Source organism: Armigeres subalbatus, chromosome 1 (genome assembly GCF_024139115.2).
Source record: "Armigeres subalbatus isolate Guangzhou_Male chromosome 1, GZ_Asu_2, whole genome shotgun sequence".
Lineage (NCBI taxonomy): Eukaryota > Metazoa > Arthropoda > Insecta > Diptera > Culicidae > Armigeres > Armigeres subalbatus.
This window is the reverse complement of record NC_085139.1, coordinates 135946016-135967085: the sequence shown is the minus strand read 5'-3', so window position 1 is coordinate 135967085 and position 21070 is coordinate 135946016. Positions and strand designations below refer to the sequence as shown.

General features: G+C 42.2%; 1 protein-coding gene and 1 long non-coding RNA gene across 8 annotated transcripts in view; both read right to left on the bottom strand.

Moving 5' to 3' along the window:
- The window catches only part of LOC134205170 (protein pellino), a 157724-nt gene that overhangs the window by 42022 nt on the left and 94632 nt on the right, over window positions 1–21070 (bottom strand). For all 7 annotated transcript variants that reach the window (XM_062680166.1, XM_062680168.1, XM_062680169.1 and 4 more), the window contains one exon: window positions 7847–8078. In XM_062680166.1, coding sequence (XP_062536150.1) covers window positions 7847–8078 — 232 coding nt within the window. The remainder of the gene's footprint in view (window positions 1–7846; window positions 8079–21070) is intronic.
- On the bottom strand, window positions 15953–16345 carry LOC134206644 (uncharacterized). The gene is made up of 3 exons (XR_009978301.1): window positions 16220–16345; window positions 16048–16148; window positions 15953–15980 (listed from the first exon to the last, which is right to left on the bottom strand). It is a non-coding gene; the product is annotated as an uncharacterized LOC134206644 (long non-coding RNA).

The following is a 21070-nucleotide window of genomic DNA, read 5'->3' as shown; positions in this document are numbered from 1 at the left end:
ACAAAAATTGTCAATTTGATAGCACACAATGAAAACATTAGCATTCATTAGAATAAAACCTGAACTTTAAATATACTGAAGTAACATGACAGGTTTTTGTTGACAAAAAAAACAGCGATGGGTAACGTTTTAAACATAACTGCGAGTAGACGTAGGACTTGTATATACGTTCGCCCCGCTGGCGACTGCATGCTGTGTACGTAAACACAGCGAACGAGAAAAAAAAATGCGCGAGCGAAAAGCACGTCAGTACGCGCTGCTGTCACAAACTGTAATGACTCACACACGGAAGGGGGTTAGGGACAAAAAGTCGAAAGACAAAAGGTCGAAAGGACAAATGGTCGAAAGACAAAACGTCGAAAGACAAAAGGTCGAAGGGACAAAAGGTCGAAAAGGACAAAAGGTCGAAAGGGACAAAAGGTCGAAAGGACAAAACGTCGAACGGGACAAAAGGTCGAAACGGACAGAATGTCGAACGGGACAAAAGGTCGAAAGAAACTAAAGATCAATAAGATCAAAAGGTCGAAATGGACAAGGAACTGAAACGGAGAGAGTCAATCTAGCACCAGAGTTGTCCTACACAGTTAGCAAAAACTCTGCTCTTTTATTTTTCACAATTTTTAACAAATAAATAAAATTCATTCAGTGAGTACAACTAATAGATGGATGTTGAGTTTTCTAAGTGTCACTTCGATCTGTCGAAATGGTGCACGCCGCACATCAAATACACCGGCGTATATTACACGCCGGTGTATTTTCAATGCGTGCGCCTGCGTGGCTACGGAGTGCACTCTTTTGACAGATCGAAGCGACATTCAGAAAACCTAGATTTTCATCTATTATTTGCACTCATTGAATGAATTTCATTTAATTGCTAAAAATATTTTACAATAAAAGAGCAACTTTTTTTGCCAATTGTATAGGACAACTCTGTCTCACGCAATACAAGTTTTATTCATTTCCTAAATCAACAATCTTTTTATCTCTAACAGTACTATCTAGTTCAATCAAAGTTAATTGCCTATTTCCGGGGATTAAACCACCCGACTTTGACGTTAATTTACAATGTTATGGAAACTCATATGTGAATATGTACGTTATGTGGAAGATATTGATTTGAAAAATGTGTTGGAGGTAACCACTTTCCCTTCGATGGGACTCGAACCCATGACCCTACGGCTACTGAACGAGCTCGAGATTCCCAAATTGGACGCATAGTCAAATCACTCGCAATCCATTTCTCAAGCCAACACTACCACATGTGTACACGTGTACTACACATGTGGTAGTGTTGGCTTGAGAAATGGATTGCGAGTGATTTTACTATGCGTCCAATTTGGGAATCTCGAGCTCGTTCAGTAGCCGCTAGGTTGCGAAGACCGACGGAGGTCTTTCGTAGCTTAGTTGGTTAAAGTACCAGTCTAGCGTACTGTAGGGTCATGGGTTCGAGTCCCATCGAAAGTGGTTACCTCCAATATATTTTTCAAATCAATATCTTCCACATAACGTACATATTCACATATGAGTTTCCATAACAGTACTATCTAGATATTCATAATATTGTTTCATAGTAATTACTCCTTCTTTGAAAATTGCTCATTCTTCAACTTTGATTGATGTGATATTTCTACTTGAAGTTAAATGCATTTCATAAATTCTTTCGGAATACACCCAACTTGTTATCAACTTGTTCTTGATCTACCTTTTGTCCTTTTTGAACTTTTAGTCCTTTTGTCCTTTCCACGTTTTGTCTTTTCGACCTTTTGTCCTTTCGACCTTTTGTCCTTTCGACCTTTTGTCCCTTTCGACGTTTTGTCTTTTCGACCTTTTGTCCTTTCGACCTTTTGTCTTTTCGACCTTTTGTCCTTCGACCTTTTGTCCTTTCGACCTTTTGTCATAGATTCTTCAAATTAATTAAAGTTTATTACCTAGTTAATGTCAGACATCAGACTGAAGAGGGAAGCTAAGCGGATCGGACTAGTCATCAACACGTCGAAGACGAAGTACATGATAGGAAGAGGTTCAAGAGAAGACAATGTGAGCCACCCACCGCGAGTTTGCATCGGTGGTGACGAAATCGAGGTGGTAGAAGAATTTGTGTACTTGGGCTCACTGGTGACTGCCGAAAATGACACCAGCAGAGAAATTCGGAGACGCATAGTGGCTGGAAATCGTACGTACTTTGGACTCCGCAAGACGCTCCGATCGAATAGAGTTCGCCGCCGTACCAAACTGACAATCTACAAAACGCTAATTAGACCGGTAGTCCTCTACGGACACGAGACCTGGACGATGCTCGTGGAGGACCAACGCGCACTTGGAGTTTTCGAAAGGAAAGTGCTGCGTACCATCTATGGTGGGGTGCAGATGGCGGACGGTACGTGGAGGAGGCGAATGAACCACGAATTGCATCAGCTGTTGGGAGAACCATCCATCGTTCACACCGCGAAAATCGGACGACTGCGATGGGCCGGGCACGTAGCCAGAATGTCGGACAGTAACCCGGTGAAAATGGTTCTCGACAACGATCCGACGGGCACAAGAAGGCGAGGTGCGCAGCGGGCAAGGTGGATCGATCAGGTGGAAGATGACTTGCGGACCCTCCGTAGACTGCGTGGTTGGCGACGTGTAGCCATGGACCGAGCCGCATGGAGAAGACTCTTATATACCGCACAGGCCACTTCGGCCTTAGTCTGAATAAATAAATAATAACCTAGTTAATGTGAAAATGATAAAATTAACATTGCACTTTGACGATTTGTGTGTCATTATTAATGCTATCTGCATAAGAAAAGCTGCTGCCAATGATTGTGTGCGATGTCAAAGAACCCGAAAACAATTCAAAGTTTGAATACAGAAACAGTTGCTGACGACGTGGTGGACCGCGAATGAATGCCAGAGGAAATCAGGACCTTGTAGATTGAACAAGTTTTGAAGATAGTGACACATGGCACAGTACCGATTTAAAAAAAAGCATCTATCGTTCTCCCGTGGCATAATTTTGTTGAGGGACCCGGTGCAGCTTCCATCTCGAATTCAGTCGAGTGCTTCTGGAGACGTTCCTGATTCTATAATGTGGAACATTTGGCCAAACAAGAGAGTAGATAGTACGTGTGTACTACACATGTGGTAGTGTTGGCTTGAGAAATGGATTGCGAGTGATTTGACTATGCGTCCAATTTGGGAATCTCGAGCTCGTTCAATAGCCGCTAGGTTGCGAAGGCCGACGGAGGTCCTACGTAGCTTAGTTGGTTAAATGCCAGTCTAGCGTACTGTAGGGTCATGGGTTCGAGTCCCATCGAAGGGAAAGTGGTTACCTCCAATATATTTTTCAAATCAATATCTTCCACATAACGTACATATTCACATATGAGTTTCCATAACAGTACTATCTAGATATTCATAATATTGTTCCATAGTAATTACTCCTTCTTTGAAAATTGCTCATTCTTCAACTTTGATTGATGTGATGAGTGTTTTATTTCTACTTGAAGTTAAATGCATTTCATAAATTCTTTCGGAATACACCCAACTTGTTATCAACTTGTTCTCGATCTACCTTTTGCCCTTTTTGAACTTTTAGTCCTTTTCGACCTTTTGTCCTTTTCGACCTTTTGTGCTTTTCGACCTTTTGTCCTTTCGACCTTTTGTCCCTTTCGACGTTTTGTCTTTTCGACCTTTTGTCCTTTCGACCTTTTGTCTTTTCGACCTTTTGTCCTTCGACCTTTTGTCCTTTCGACCTTTTGTCTTTCGACCTTTTGTCATAGATTCCACGGAAGGCACTGCTTCGTTTATACATAAAGAAAATCTTGCGGTGGACCCGATGTCCCGTGACTCACAGCATTCTGATGTCCGTGTTAGAAATGCACGGGATTAGTTACATATGAAATTTTTGCTGGCTTTGACAAGAAATGAAATTTTCAATAGGTTATCTTGAATAATCTTAGGTTTCAATAGATTTGGCAAATTGCTGAGGAGTGTTGATTAATGTCGATTAATATAGAAATCTCCGAAATCCATCGAAAGATAAAGGAACTAGCAACGTTCGAAATCTTCCGTTTCAGCTCTCTATTTCCAAAAGTTTAAATGACACCCAGTATGGTAAAGAAAGACGTAAGTCCTACGTCACAAAACTCTTTCAAGTCGGAGCAAACTTCGAGCTGAGTTATTGAACAACACTGCTGAACTAATGCATGCTCACTAGGGTGGCTCAAATTAGTATAGGAAAAACTTGTTTCAATTTTTTGATGCGCCGCCCTCTTATTCGGTTCTATTTAATGCCCTGATGCTCTGGACAAAATTTCAGCCAAATCGGTCAACGTTTGGGCGGTGCTAAACTTGTTGGAAGTTTATATGCAAAAATGTATGCAGAAACATCCAAAAACAGTGAATTGCAGTTGGACGGCACAACTTACGAAGAAGAACTATGATACTCATTCAGATCTTGAAGAATTTAATACAGAATGTTATGCAGAAAACCGCGAGAAAATTAGAGTTTGCCCGGCTAAGTTATTAGCATTTTTCCGAAGTGGGGTTTGAGCAAATTTCGTTTCTTTTACTTTTGAAAAGAAATAAATGCACCCCTACAACACTCTGATAAAATGCTAATATCTTTGCCTAATAAACTCTAATCTTCTCGCGGATATCAGCATAACATTCTGTATTTGATTCTACAAGAACTCAATGAGTATCATTGTTCTTGATCGTAAATTGTGCCGTCCAACTGGAAATCACTGTTTTTGGATGTTTCTGCATACATTTTTCCACATAAACGTCCAACGAGTTTAGCATCGCCCAAACGTTGACCGATTTGGCTGAAATTTTGTCCAGAGCATCAGGGCATCAAATAGAACCGAATAAGAGGGCGGCCCATCACAAAATTTTAAGTGTTTTTTGAGCCACCCTAATGCTCACTGCTGAAAAATCGCAAAAATTATAGAAACAAATTTGCTATTCAATCTTTATTTCCGATTGTTGTTGCATGCCCCTATGTCAGAAGTTTACGCACTAAAATTGACAACTTATTCCTTGCGGATGCTTTCTATGTCAGCCCTTTAGACAACGACTCTGTTCAAGACGATGATGTTTGTTCTTTGTTTTACGTTTTCTTCATTATTCCTTATCAAGATGCTAAATGTTCATTAAGACCACAAATGAGTCAGATGAAAAATTAATTAAATAAACAACAAATTAATAACAAATGTTACGAATTCAAGGAGCAGTAATTCTACTCCAGAAATTCCGTAAGGAAGTTTATCCACTCTAAGTACGAAGCGCATCAGCCCGATAGGAGAATACATTCTGTTCAAATGTATCACTTACAATGGATATGAAGCTGTATCGAATGATGTAAATTGATAAGGAAAGCATCGATTCATTGTCCGTTAATTAATAAACGTATGATAGCGGTAGCAGTCGAACATTATTCTAATAAAACCAAGACGATTCACTTGCTGGCTCGTGAAACAATCAAGAGTTTACGACAAACAGTTGAATGTAAAGAAAATACATAGATGAAAGCGCTATACCTATTGGACAATATCTTGGTTTCCGTGGGCACATTTTTTACTTGAAAAATATTTATTTAAGTATCATCTTATTAGCCGTATATTGTACGATTAAAAATTCGAATCTGGAGAAGAGATACGGCTATGTCGTTTTAATGCTACTAAAGAAAATCAAGAGTTTTGAATAAAATTGTCATATTTTTGTTTTTGATCTTTTGATTTTGATTTTTGTACATCTCGAATTGAAAAACTGCAACCAGTCACCTGGACATCAGATAGAGAGAAGGTTGAGTGATGGTTGATCGAAGTCAAAATTTACATTAAAATTTGAATGTTCCTCTGAAATAACAAAACTAAGTGGAAGTTGAGTTAAAACAAAGGAGCTTCCCGATATTTATTTCGATAGCGTTGATACTCACAAAAACTCAGGAAATACCTACAACAACACAACAGTCCCTTGTTGAGAATCTTTTTAGTAATGTTTTAATCTATTGGCCTTCTATAACTATAGGCTCTAGACTTACACCTTCCTGATTCCTCACATACTAGAAAACATTTATAAAACCATCTAAGAGAAGACACACTTCAGCATCAGAAACACAAAGTGCAGGAAATAACGGATTCAAATATTACTGCTTGCTTGTCAGTTGTCACAAAACTTGTCTGATACAACAAACATATCACACCAACCAGCCAAATTGCTTCTGTCCGAGCTTGACCAGCAAGAACATCCAATCAGCGTTGTGATGTTAGTTGATAAAAGCGAAATAGCTACGCCGTTTTTAATTCAGTTGTCTTCCATATGTAATATTTTCTATTTATAGTAGTAAAATCCATTATGTGTGGTTTTATCTTGATTTCATGCCACTGCCAGTCAGTGAATGCAGCTTAAAACACAAGCTGCACAGAGTGACGCCAAGGTAAAAAATATCACATGGTTCACACAAGACAATACGCTCTTAGAATCAACCACATATGGTTTCTGGTTTTGCACTTTTCCGCCTGCAGAAACCTCGTGGCCATGTAACATAAAAATAATGAATCAGCTCTACTTCAAAAGCGCCATCGTAAGCATTACAGTGATCAAATCGAATCACATTTTATTTACATTTATCCAGCTTTTATCTGAGGTGCGTTCGTTGTTGTGCTGCAAAGAGCGCACCCGAGCGTCGAACCGGAACGGAGGAGACGGTTATAAAAATATACGGAGACTGACCGATTACGAGGACGACCTTTGAGTTACATGCGCGTATTATTGGAGCTGCACCAAAGCATTGAGACTGGGTATAATAAATACCGATCAATAGGGCAACGCTATGTAGCGGTTCAGTAAAGCGCGTTATCTTCAAGCCGGAATGGAACTTTTCGGTGGTTCCTTTTTAGTTATTCCAATTTTAGATTCAATCATGGTAATCATGAATCGTATGTAATAACTAAAGTCCGCCGAAAGAAATGCGATACACGAGAAAATATCGAATACCAATATTCATTTTCTTCACCCTCTTTTAAAGCAAATGATGCAATTTGGTCCGCTTTTTGATATGTTTTTAAAAGATTCTGCAAATTCTATTATTGAATGCAGAGAAGATGTCTGAATTTTTATCCTGTTTGAAAATAATAATGAGCTAAGAGAGTTAGTTAAGAATTTTTGGCAACACAACAAGATCCTATACCGGACAAGGAATTGAACTCTTCGGATTAACAATCCAATGCCTTTGCTTACAAAGCTAACTGAACATGCAATTGTTGTTGTTCTACAGAAATGAATTACACCTCGTAGCAAAGCAGGCCGGAATTTAAAAAAAAAACATTCTAGAGAAAAATATATTCCAATGATTAAAACCAATGACAAATGAATTTTCGGAAAACTATTTCTACCTCACCGTGAAACGAACGCACGTCAGACATTGTTTTTTATCTTATTGGTGCTCAATCCACAGACGAGCCCGCAAGACTTTGGGATAAGGATATATAGAGTGGTCATCATTGGCGATAAGTTTCACGGCATTGAGTATGTAGACTTGGAGCATTCAATTCAAATATTTTTTGAAAAACAAACAATGAATAGCAATTAAAAAAAACTCTGTTATTTTATAAGGCTCCAGGCTCCAAATTAAGGCCTTGTTGTAGATATAGAAAATTGAGTTCAATATCTGGTTCGGTATAGGTAAAACAAGTTTCGTTGAGTGACTTTAGCATATAACATTAGTGCTTGCCCCGTTATATGGGAATATAAGTTCAATAGCATGGCTTACCAGCTCTACATTTGATATCAGTGCAATAATAATCCAATATGTACAACAAAATCCTAGAAATAACAAAAAAATGAATAAACCAACCTGAAACATATCTGTGTCGGGATCTTCTTTGTACTCCACGATGACTGCCTGATTTCGCGACAGTGTGTACGATATGGAGTGCTGCTTCGCGTCGAGTATTGCCTGTGAAGTCTGAGGTGATTGAACGATGTAGTGTTTTGACCGTTTGACACCATTTGGATCGCCGCGTTTGTATAACACAAATTTGGATCGCCGGCGGCCACGGTCGCCTTGTGGAAGAAATCCATTATATCTGAGGGTGGAAGAAAAGAAACCAAATAATAGACAACGATTAGTACAATTAGTTAAACACAGAAAATATTTATTCTCATGGAAAAAAAGATTTTACGTGTGCCACGTCGATACGTCCGCGAACGGTCAGTATTTTTCTAAAGAGATTTCGAAAATCGTAGTGGAAAAGTTTCTTATTGGCCTTCAACAAGGTTCACTGTAACTTTCATCTACTCTATGACTGAGTGAAATTGAATTGTCGTCTCTTTTTTTCCACGGAAATAAAACTACTCATAGTTTTGAGTAGTCCTGCTTTTGACGGAAATGGGGTAATATTTCCGCGGGAAAAAAAGAGACGGCAATACAATTTTACTCAGTTACAGAGTAGATGAAAGTTAGCGTGTTATTCCGTATATTTGTAAAAATAATTATTTTTAAATGAAGCCATGGCCAAAACCAGTACAGTCATTCTACTGTACAAATATATTCTCCAATTTTTCACCAAAGCTAACATTATTGTGTAAGAATAAAGTTTAAATAGCTGTAAAAAAGTATAATAAATTATTTCGGTTTCGTAGCGATCAACAGCACCAATTTGTTTTCAGATTTTGCTATCCGTGATTGATAACTTATATTGATTTCAGTTTGCTGTTGATTTTTGAATAATATAAACTGATATTAAACTAATCACTTATTTCGTTATCAAAAACCAACATCAAAATCAGTTTTCAATTTGCTCTCATCGACAGCAAAAATAGTTTTCAATTTGATGTCACAGTACGATTTTTCTGCTGTAGATGTTATTTCAACCGTTATCAACGGAAGTAATCAAAATCAGCGATTCCTCAACATCAAAACAAGTTATCTATTTGATCTCAAGCTTCGGGTAGTCTACTTTCTTCTTGATTGCCTGTCCTTAGTCGTTTAATTCCCACTGAGAATGGTCATTGTGTGCCGAAAACATTTAACATACATACATCAAAACATATGTATTGCATTTGTTTCAGAAAGTATTTCACACAGTTCAACATCGAATTTCCTTCGAATCGGAATCAAACAATCAACCGTTGACGTTGTTTTCGTTCCAATAGATATTCAACGAAGCTAATCAGGGGATGTTTTGGTTGTGTACTTATCAAAAATTAGACTGGATGTAACCAATGATGCGGTCTGTACTATGATTAAGTCTAATCTAGTGCTTAACACGTATCCGTATGTTGTGAAGCTTGTTGCTAAACAGGAAGATATCAGCACGCTAAGCGTTGTCTCCTTCAAAATTGGACTGACCCCCCGCTGAAGAAAATGGCTCTATTTTTTTATTCTTTATTAGAGTGATTTTTTCAGTATTAGAAGTTCATCACTTAAATAATGGGAAATGGTTCTAGATCCAGCCACTTAACCTAAAGGATTGACTTTTCGTGAGTTCGAGTACTACGGTTCTCAGAAATTTTCAATTCCGCTAAAACCATTGACGCTTAGGTTGGATCCACAGGACGTATCGCTCTCGCTTTCTGTCACTCTTGTGATCGATCTAAATTGAATACTTTTAACCCGGGACGCACCAATATTTACATGTTGGAAGACCCCATTACCCCCGCCCCCTTTCCCGCAAGTCCGGCCAATCCCGTCTGCGCTCAACAGTTGTCCCGGTCCTGTATATTGGGGAAGATCCATTAATTACGTAATATCCGTAAATAATATACGATATGTAGCATACCGCGAGAGACTTTTTCCTTAAGCCGTCATGATAAAGAACTGATTCGGGAGGCTATAGGGAGCGGGACCATTTGGGCAGCACCTCATATTCCCGACCGCAACGCTAATAACTCGACCGCGTTCCAACCAAATGGCATGATTTTTTGTACATCACTAGATATCGACAGAAACTAACCATGTACTAAAAAAAACAAGTAAAGCGGTTTTAATTCTCCTGAGTCATGAACGTTGTGGACGGGAATAGGGGGTGCTGCCCAAATGGTTCTCTACCCTACCTCATGATCAGGGATTGAATCCTAAAGAGAATGAACAAGTCTCTCACTTATCATCTCTGTATACATATACGATATGTAGCATACCGCGAGAGACTTTTTTCGCAAGCTGTCATGAAAGAGAACTGATTCGGGAGGCTATACCCCATGGTAAATTTCTTTTAGAAAGCTCCAAATGAGGGGAGCACTATAGCTCTGATGATGCATTTCAACTTGTTCTACACAGCTGTGCAGTAACCAACACGAAATGAGCGAAAACAAAGCGAGAATCACCATTTTTCTGTGAGGGCTTCCTATCCGATTTTGTTATCATGGCTTGTTATGATTCGGAACAGTTTTTGCCTCTCTTTTATCGTTGCTCGTTATCTATTGAGAACAATTTCTGCAAACCCTGCTCATGATAAATTTCTTTTAAAAAGATCCAAACGCGGGGTGCACTGATTCTGATGATCCAACACAAAATGCGCGAGAACAAAGTGAGAATCATCCCTTCTCTGTGGGGGCTGGTATCCTATTCTGTTTTTCCAGGGTCTGCGAAGCGGCCATGCTTCTGATGCCAGCATCAAAATCATCGATTAATTTAATACGAAGGCGTAATCATAATCGTTGAAACCTGCCATTGAAAATGTCGAAAATGTATTTTGAATATCGTGATATTTTGGCGAAGTAGAGCGCCTGGTTCCGATTGAAATATGAAAATTTATTACGGGCATCAATATTCTTGTTGAAATAGCACCTCGCATTCATACTTTCGCACAAGTTCTTGAAAAATAATGAAAAATAATTACGTCTATTTGGAAAAAATCACTTCGGAATAGTGTTTTGTTTACTATATAGAATTGTCAGTGGGAAACCCAATTTCAATAGAACAATGGGAAACTCAAAGATGTTGGCTATTGTCAAACGTAGTGGGTAGGATTGGGGTTGCCAGATACCTGGTTTCTCTGCACTTGTATACAAGTTTGATACACGCTAAAAATGAACTACTCAAAATTGAGTCGAATCCGACTCATTTTCATTAAAAACGGGACAACTCAAAATTTGAGTAAAAGATACTACTTCAATAAAATGATTATTGCACTTAAACTAGGAGTCTGTTTGTCGTAAAATGCACTTAGATAGATAAACTTGATTCGCATCTGTCGTATTAAAAATTGATGGAAGGCCAAGCTTAACTTTCGCGAAATCATTATTTTATTGAAGTAGTATATATTACTCAAATTTTGAGTTGTCCCGTTTTTAATGAAAATGAGTCGGATTCGACTCAATTTTGAGTAGTTCATTTTTAGCGTGTAAATTTGTTATCATGGCTTGTTATGATTAGGAACAGTTTTTGCCTTTCTTTTATCGTTGTTCGTTATCTATTGAGAGCGATTTCCCCAAACCCTGCTCAGTGTATATTTTCTGTAAAAAATGCAAGTACTGCTCTGTACTGCTTTACTAGGAATGGACTTATAGAACCTATTCTGCCGAAGATCTTTTGTTGCCAGTTGATCTTCAACATCCGCCACTTAGGGGCAAGTCAGAGTAATCCCCCAGACCTAAGCGATTTCATCGCCGCGACGGCGACAACTAGTCGCCGCGATTCTATCGTTGGGTCGCTGCAGGCAATGTTTGATTTATGCTTCCATACCAACGGCGACAGAATCGCTGTCGCCAAGAGATAGAATCGCGTCGCGACTGTCGCGTCGCGTGTGTTTGGGGGAACCTTAAAAGCGACGTGCGATGCAACGCGACGCGATGTTGCTGGAATTAGCCAACTGTCCTTCCAAGAAGCGAATAACAAACAACAAAATTATTGCAAAATTGACTTCGATCTCCACCTTGGAATAGAGTTTATCAATGACGATAATGGGACAAGTAGGTCAGGATGCCAATGACATGGATGCTAAATTCAATGAAATCCGGTGTTGGCATCGTTGCCTTATCACACGACCATTGCAAGAACGACAAATTCAAACGCGCTAGTGACGACTACAGACGGTTAAATACATACTGTACTTTATAAAAGTTATATTTTAAGAGTGCAGAATAATTTATATCGTGAACCTAAATCTTTCTATCTCAGTTTAATCAAAGGTGTATTAGCTATAAATAATAAATTATGTCCCACGTTTTGTTCAACAGATTGATACCGCTTGAAGATTCCTTCGTCGGCGAATACCAGGCAGGTTTTCGCAACGACTGATTAAATGTTAACCCTGAGACAAATTCTTGATAAATTCCGGGAGTACAACTTTCAGACACATCATCTGTTTATTGATTTCAAAGCTTCGCCGCCACCAAACGTTGTGCGAAGCCGTCGAAGGCCTTTCCAATAATCCGTAACCGTTTCTATAATCCGATCACCTCCGAAATTAACACGCCCGATGCCGGCGCTCCCCGGCTGAATCACGCGGACCTGTTGCAATTTCGTTTGCAATCTGTTGCAATTTCGGTGTTTCTCTGCTTTCACCAATTTCATTGGGATTCAATGGTCTCCATGTAACGACGCGGCCAATCAGTGAACGATGCCCAAGCGGACTTTTTTTACCTACTTTTTAATTGATTTTCAAAATATCAGAGTTCATCACTGATCAAGTCGACTTCCCAGTCGTCAACATTCGACGATCACCAACACGCCCCTCTTCCTGCGCAGACGCGAGCTTGTGGAATCGCGTGGAAATAGCTGAAGTGTACATCTGATCTTGAGGCTCTCATCGCGATTACTAAGCATATGAAGCAGAGCAGCTCAATAAAGCGCCATCTGACACTAAGTATTTAGTGTGATAAAGGTTTCCCTCGAAATAGGTCGGCGAACGAACCAGCCGTTTCGGAATGTTCGATAACAGAAGCTGTCGAGCCACTAATCAAGCTATTTTGGTCATTTGTGAACACTAAGAAAACGAGGAAGGACTACCGGTTGTTTTTTTTTTTCTAGGAGATTGTCAAGCTAGCAAGTGTTTGGATAAATGCAATCTATTAGCTGTCAAATTCAGAAGCGTTTTCTTGGACACATCTCATCAGGTCAAAACAGCCTTGCAGAAAATAACTCCGGAACAAGTTAGAACAAGTTGAGAAACTTAAATTTCCCTACGCTTCAGGACCAGATGGAATCCCTCCAAGTATATTGAAAAAGTTTGCTCTTGAAATCATCACCGCATTAACAAGAATTTTCAATCTATCCCTGAAGCAAGGCATTTTCCTCGAAGAATGAAATTTTTTATACATTTTCCCGATTCATAAAAAAGGCGACAAACGAAATGCAGAAAACTACCATGGGATCACTTCTCTTTGCGCGTGTTAAAAGTATTCGAAATTCTTGTCAACAATGCGCTATTTGCAGCATGTAAAAATTACATATCTCTAGACCAGCGGTTCTCAACCTGGGGTACATGTACCCCTAGGGGTACCTTCGATGACCCTAGAGGGTACCTCGGATAAAAATGCATAATGGTGGACGTATTAAAATACCAATCGGAGCTTATTGATAAATTTTTGATAATTGTGTATTTTTAATTCCACATAATATGCATGGCGCGATCAGTAGATCAAAGCTAAATGAACCCAGCTCTCCTCAACCAGAACAGCGTATGAAGGGCTGCGGAACAAAAGATCAAACGGACAAAACGTCAAACGATCAAATTTAAAAAAAAATTCAATGCAATCTACCCGATCTAAACAAAATGCTCCGTTTGAGAAGCATGAAGGCTTTTTTTTCTAAAAAAAATCGGCTGCTTCGTTGCAAGAGGATTAGAATCAGCTTTCTACGCTTCTTTCAAAAAGCTCGAAAGCCTCCTTTCAAGAGGCTCGGAAGTCTCCTGTCAAGAGGCTCGGAAGCCTCCTGTCAAGAGGTTCGAAAGCCTCCTGTCAGAGGCTCGGAAGCCTTCTGTCAAGAGGCTCGGAAGCCTCCTGTCAAGAGGCTCGGAAGCCTCCTGTCAAGAGGCTCGGAATCCTCCTGTCGAGAGGCCCGGAAGCCTCCTGTCAAGAGGCCCGGAATCCTCCTGTCAAGAGGCTCGGAAGCCTCCTGTCGAGAGGCCCGGAAGCCTCCTGTCAAGAGGCTCGGAATCCTCCTTGTCGAGAGGCCCGGAAGCCTCCTTTCAAGAGGCCCGGAATCATCCTGTCAAGAGGCCCGGAATCCTCCTGTCAAGAGGCTCGGAAGCCTCCTGTCAAGAGGCTCGGAAGCCTCCTGTCAAAGGCCTGGAAGCTTCCTGTCAACAGGCTCGGAAGCCTCCTGTCAAGAGGCCTGGAAGCCTCCTGTCAGGCCTCAGGAAGCCTCCTTTCAAGAGGCTCGGGGAAGCCTCCTGTCAAGAGGCTCGGGGAAGCCTCCTGTCAAGAGGCTCGGGGAAGCCTCCTGTCAAGAGGCTCAGGGAAGCCTCCTGTCAAGAGGCTCAGAAGCCTCCTGTCAAGAGGCCCCGGAAGCCTCCTGCTCAAGAGGCTCGGAAGCCTCCTGTCAAGAGGCTCAGAAGCCTCCTGTCAAGAGGCTCGGAAGCCTCCTGTCAAGAGGCCTGGAAGCCTTCTGTCAAGAGGCTCAGGAAGCCTCCTGTCAAGAGGCTCAGAAGCCTCCCTGTCAAGAGGCTCAGAATCCTCCTGTCAAGAGGCTCCGGAATCCTCCTGTCGAGAGGCCCAGAAGCCTCCTGTCAAGAGGCCCGAATCCTCCTGTCAAGAGGCTCAGAAGCCTCCTGTCAAGAGGGCTCAGAAGCCTCCTGTCAAGAGGCTCGGAAGCCTCCTGTCAAGAGGCTCGGAATCCTCCTTGTCGAGAGGCCCGGAAGCCTCCTGTCAAGAGGCCCGGAATCCTCCTGTCAAGAGGCTCGGAAGCCTCCTGTCAAAAGGCTCGGAAGCCTCCTGTCAAGAGGCTCGGAAGCCTCCTGTCAAGAGGCTCGGAAGCCTCCTGTCAAAAGGCTCGGAAGCCTCCTGTCAAGAGGCTCGGAAGCCTCCTGTCAAGAGGCTCGGAAGCCTCCTGTCAAGAGGCTCGGAAGCCTCCTGTCAAGAGGCTCGGAAGCCTCCTGTCAAGAGGCTCGGAAGCCTCCTGTCAAGAGGCTCGAAAACCTCCTGTCAAGAGGCTCGGAAACCTCCTGTCAAAAGGCTCGGAAACCTCCTGTCAAGAGGCTCGGAAACCTCCTGTCAAGAGCCTCGGAAGCATCCTGTCAAGAGGCACGGAAGCCAACTGTCAAGAGGCTCGGAAGCCTCCTTTCAACCCAGAATATAAGTAAATAGAAGAACTGCGAACCGAAATCAAACAAAACACAGCGAAAATCAATTCTATACTTAGCCTGACACCCCGCACTCCAAAACGTGTAGGAGAATTCAGTTTCTCTTCACAGCTTGCTAAAAGGAATAGAATTGATGGTAGCAATTCCGAAAAACCGCAAACTATACGAAAAGAGCAGATAGGGAGCAAAGAGGATGATCAAAGCTTCGTCGTACCCTTTGGCTCGACGCGAGCAAAAATGTTGGTTGTATCTCCTCACAATTTGACCCCAGTGCTACTACAGATGACATTTCACAATTGGTAAAGCGAAATTTGGAAACTGAGTCGGAGGTACAAGCGGTTAAGCTTCATTCCTTAGGGTCGAAAACTTGAGGAATTGTCCTTCGTTTCCTTCAAGGTCGGTGTACAAATGGATTTAAGAGAAAAGGCACTGCTGGCCACGTCGTGGCAAAAGGGTATATATTTCCGAGAGTTCGAATTTGCTCGTTCCACACGCCCTGAGGTCTTTCGTTTCGAGCCCTAGTCTCAATTTGCACGCACCCGTCATCGTTTCTCCGCCAACGTTCTCAAATTCTCCCACCTCCTCTACGTCCGTTTCTTTTCCTGGAACGAATAAAGCAAATCAGACTCGCTCCTATGAAGAGTTGCGTATCTATTACCAAAACATGAACAGTATCCGCGGTGCTAATCGATTGCAGTCAGTGTTCTTGTCGTCTCTCGAACATGACTATGATATTTATGTTTTCTGTGAAACCAATTTGGATCTCTTAATTACGAATCAAATGATATTTCATGAATCATACGTTACATACCGTTGCGATCGTACATTGTCCAATGCCGATAAATCCTCTGGCGGCGGTGTTCTTATTGCCGTGAAAGCCTCGCTCGCTAGCTCCATCGTCAAAGAATCAATCTGCAATGAAGAAGCCACAGTGAAAATATCAATTGGAGATATTGATTTATTTTTGTGCTGTATTTACTTACCTCCCGACGCAAGCCTGGCACGGTATAGATCGTATACCGAGAGCGTTCGCAGCATGGTTGAAGTAGCGAGTCCTGAAAGCAAATTCATCGTTGTTGGCGATTTCAATTTGAAAAACACTACTTGGTACCGTGAAAATGATCTTCATCTCTTACCTCTACAAGTTCGCACACCGGGGAATCCATCACTGTTGACGAAATGTCTTCCAGTGGTTTGCTGCAAGTGTGTGGAATACCGAATCAAAACAATCGCTTTCTCGATCTTATTTTCACTAACGACGAGGAGTGCGTTCAAACTGAGCTGTGTGAACCTTTAGTTCAAAATGAAACGCACCACAATGCGATGATGCTCACCGTTAACTACAACAAGCTCATTTACGACGAGGACTCAACAATCGATCAGCCAACACGCATACGCGACTGGACTTGCAGCGGTGTGATCACACTGCTGTCATGCAAGAGCTATTAGCCGTATAATGGAGTGACATTTTCATTGAGAATGATTGCTTCGACTCACAAATAATGAAACCTATGATCGATTCCATGGTAAGCTTCCTGTGCTGCTTCGAGATGTTTGATTTATTAGGTAGTGATTTTCATCATGTGAGTAACGCTGTTGATTTTAACGTACTGGCATTTTACGCTATCGTATATGAAATTTTTTCGAAGCACTGTCGCATTATTAGTAATAAGCCAGGAAGTGCTAGGTACCCAGAATGGTTTGATTTCGATACAATACAGCTAATGAAGACTAAGAAGAAGCTCTACAACAAATTTCGAAAAAGTAAATCTCATCATGACGAATGCATGTATAGGCAAGCTAGAAGTGAATTTAAAAATAAGCAGCGATCGCAGTATAAAGCGTATATGCACGAACTACAACTGAATATTCAGGGAAATCCAAAACTATTTTGGAACTATGTACGGAAGAAGCGACGTGACACAGGAATACCAGTAAATGTGATGTACCATTCAAAAAAAGCTGACTGCTCTGAACAAGCAACTGAGCTGTTCGCTGATTTTTTCAATGCTGTTTATTCAGAATGTAAACAGACTGAGGCACACGAAATCAACACATGTAATGAAAGGTTCCCGGAGTTTTCTTTAACTCTTGCCGAAGTGCGTCAAAAAATAGAACAGTTGGACATCTCCAAAAGCACCGGTCCTGACGGTATTTCGAATTTTTCGGTCAAGAAGTATGTTGATGCATTTGCAGTACCTTTAAGTAGTCTGTTCAACCTGTCTTTACGTTGCGGCAACTTCCCAATACTGTGGAAAATATCGCATATTGTACCAGTCCATAAAAAGGGTTCCAAGCAAGCAGTGGAGAATTATCGAGGTATAGCTATTTTATCGGCAATACCAAAAATGTTCGAAAGCCTTGTATACGATCGACTCTATGCGTGGATTGAACCCAGGATTTCAGTTCCGCAGGAGGGCTTCAGGAAAAACAGAACTACAACGACCAATTTGGCAGAATTTGTGTCCAGGACAACGCAATGGATGATGGACGGTCTGCAAGTGGATGCAATTTATACGGATATGTAAAAAGCATTCGATGTAATTAACACTAACGCCATTTTATATATCTTGGGAAAGCATGGCATTGAAGGATCAGTACTTTGTTGGTCGCGAACATATTTGGATTCAGTACGTTAAGGTTAATAAATCGAGATCTAAGCCGTTCCGAGTAAATTCTGGTGTACCGCAAGGCAGCCATTTGGGCCCTTTACTCTTCATCGTCATTATGAATGAATTGCCGAGTTTCCTGGAAGGCGCATATATTCTTATCTACGCTGACGATGTTAAAATTTTCTTCCCAATACGTCGTTTCGAGGACTGCTGGAATCTTCAACGAAATCTTGATTGCTTCTCAAATTTCTGTGCGAAGTTTGGCCTAAAGTTAATGTATCAAAATGTTGTGTAGTATCGTTCTCCAGAAAGATTAACACAATTAATTTTGATTACCGAATTGAATACAATGCTGATAAATCGGACAACGTGTACAAATGACTTAGGGATTGAATTGGACCGTGGATTAACTTTTGTTAATCACACAGAAAAAGTGATTGCGAAGGCAAACGCAATGTTTGGAATGATCAAACGTCTTGGACATGATTTTGATGATCCCTATACTATAATCGCCCTCTACGTCGGACTGGTCCGTTCAAGTATAGAGTATGCAGGCATAGTTTGGCAACCGTATTACGAAACACACAAATCAAGAATCGAAAGCATACAGAAATTGTGCGCTTCGCGCTTCGAAATCTGGGCTGAGAGATGCTTTACCCAACTACAACTCGCTATGTATGCTGGTTGGGCTCGATACAATAGAAACCCGGACAAAGGTAGCTGACGCGCTCTTTTTAAAGGATATTATTGACAGAAAATATGTGTCTCCTTACTTGTTAGGACAAGTTACTTTTTATGAGGGAAGAGTAGGTTTAAGATATTCTCGACAATTTCAAATTCCCAACAGATTTCAGAATTATGCTAGAAATGAACCGATGTATCGTATGATGTCTCTGTATAATGCAAACTGTGAACGTTTAAATGAAATAATGTCTAGAGAACAAATCAAACATGTACTTAGTCATAGTTTTTAGTTGAATGACCAATGAATGTATGTATTTTTAGAATAAGATAATGGGCATGCTGCCTACCATCAAATAAATCAAATCAAATCAAATCATTCAAGAGGCTCGGAAGCCTCAAGACAAGGCAGACAAGGGTGGCGGTATGGCAATGAACCTAGGAGCACGCGCGCAGAACATGCGACTTCCGGCTCCGAATCTCCAGGAAATCCAGGAGGAGATCGGCCGGCTGAAAAACAACAAAGCCCCTGGAGTTGACCAACTACCAGGAGAGCTATTTAAACACGGTGGTGAGGCACTGGCTAGAGCGCTGCACTGGGTGATTACCAATGGCACGCAAATGCTGCGTAAAGCGTACCATTGGTACTTCGAGTACCTGAAGGAATAAAATAGACCCCATCTTGCGGTCCTTAGCCTCTTACCCAGCAACTCCTATCCCTACCTCCCCGCGGTGCTGACCGGGATACGAGCAACCTAAGGGAAGATCGGGTAACCAACCCCGGTGGGAACTATGGTCGTATGCTGACAGGGAAGGGGGGGGGGTTTGCGCCTCTACGGAGGTGCAAATCTTATTGAGCGTCTGTTCTCCATGTTAGGATCGGCTCACAACAGCGTATGTTCTCCATGTTAGGGGCGGCTGATCATCGTCCGAGTGCCAGCGAGGGACTCTAAGTGAAACTGTGCACCATGGTCCACCGGAAATAAGGAGGAATGGTCCTCCGGAAATTTAGGGGGTTTGGTGTAAGGCCCTGCAAGCCAGCAAAAAAAAACTCACGCAACGAACAATCAACAAGAGAGTACGGACCGGAACCATCGGCGAAGACCACTGCGACGAAAAGAGACTAGCGATTGGAAACTCGCTTCGTGGAACTGCAAATCTCTCAACTTCATCGGGAGCACACGCATACTCGCCGATGTGCTCAAGGACCGTGGATTCGGCATCGTAGCGCTGCAGGAGGTTTGTTGAAAGGGATCAATGGTGCGAACGTTTAGAGGTAATCATACCATCTACCAGAGCTGCGGCAACACACACGAGCTGGGAACAGCTTTCATAGTGATGGGCGATATGCAAAGGCGCGTGATCGGGTGGTGGCCGATCAATGAAAGAATGTGCAGGTTGAGGATCAAAGGCCGGTTCTTCAACTTCAGCATTCAGCGTCCATAGGCCACACTCCGGAAGCACTGATGATGATAAGGACGCATTCTACGCGCAGCTGGAACGTGAGTACGACAGCTGCCCAAGCCACGACGTCAAAATCATCATAGGAGATTTGAACGCTCAGGTTGGCCAAGAGGAGGAGTTTAGACCGACTATTGGAAAGTTCAGCGCTCACCGGCTGACGAACGAAAACGGCCTACGACTAATTGATTTCGCCGCCTCCAAGAATATGGCCATTCGCAGCACTTACTTCCAACACAGCCTCCCGTATCGGTACACCTGGAGATCACCACTGCAGACAGAATCACAAATCGACCACGTTCTGATTGATGGACGGCACTTCTCCGACATTATCGACGTCAGGACATATCGTGGCGCTAACATCGACTCTGACCACTATCTGGTGATGTTTAAACTGCGCCCAAAACTATTCGTCATCAACAATGTTCGGTATCGACGACCAACGCGGTACGACCTAGAGCGACTGAAGCAACCTGATGTAGCCACTGCATACGCGCAGCATCTCGAGGCAGCGTTGCCGGAAGAGGGTGAGCTCGATGGGCCCCCTCTTGAGGACTGCTGGAATACAGTTAAATCAGCCATTAACGACGCAGCGGAGAACAACGTCGGGTATATGGGACGAAGTCGACGGGACGATTGGTTCGACGAAGAGTGCAGACAGATTCTGGAGGAGAAGGACGCAGCGCGGGCGGTCGCGCTGCAGCAAGGTACCCGGCAGAACGTGGAACGTTATAGACAGAAGCGGAGACAGCAGACCTGCCTTTTCCAGGAGAAGAAACGCCGCATGGAAGAAGCGGAGTGCGATGAGATGGAACAGCTGTGCCGTTCTCAAGAAACACGCAAGTTCTACCAGAAGCTCAACGCATCCCGCAAAGGCTTCGTGCCGCGAGCAGAAATGTGCCGGGATAAGGATGGGAGCATCTTGACGGACGAACGTGTGGTGATCGATAGGTGGAAGCAGCACTACGAAGAACATTTGAATGACGCTGAGAGTACAGGCAGTGAAAGTCAAGGCAGCGAAGGAGATGACTACGTCAGTTCAGCGGACGATGGAAGCCAACCAGCCCCCACCTTGAGGGA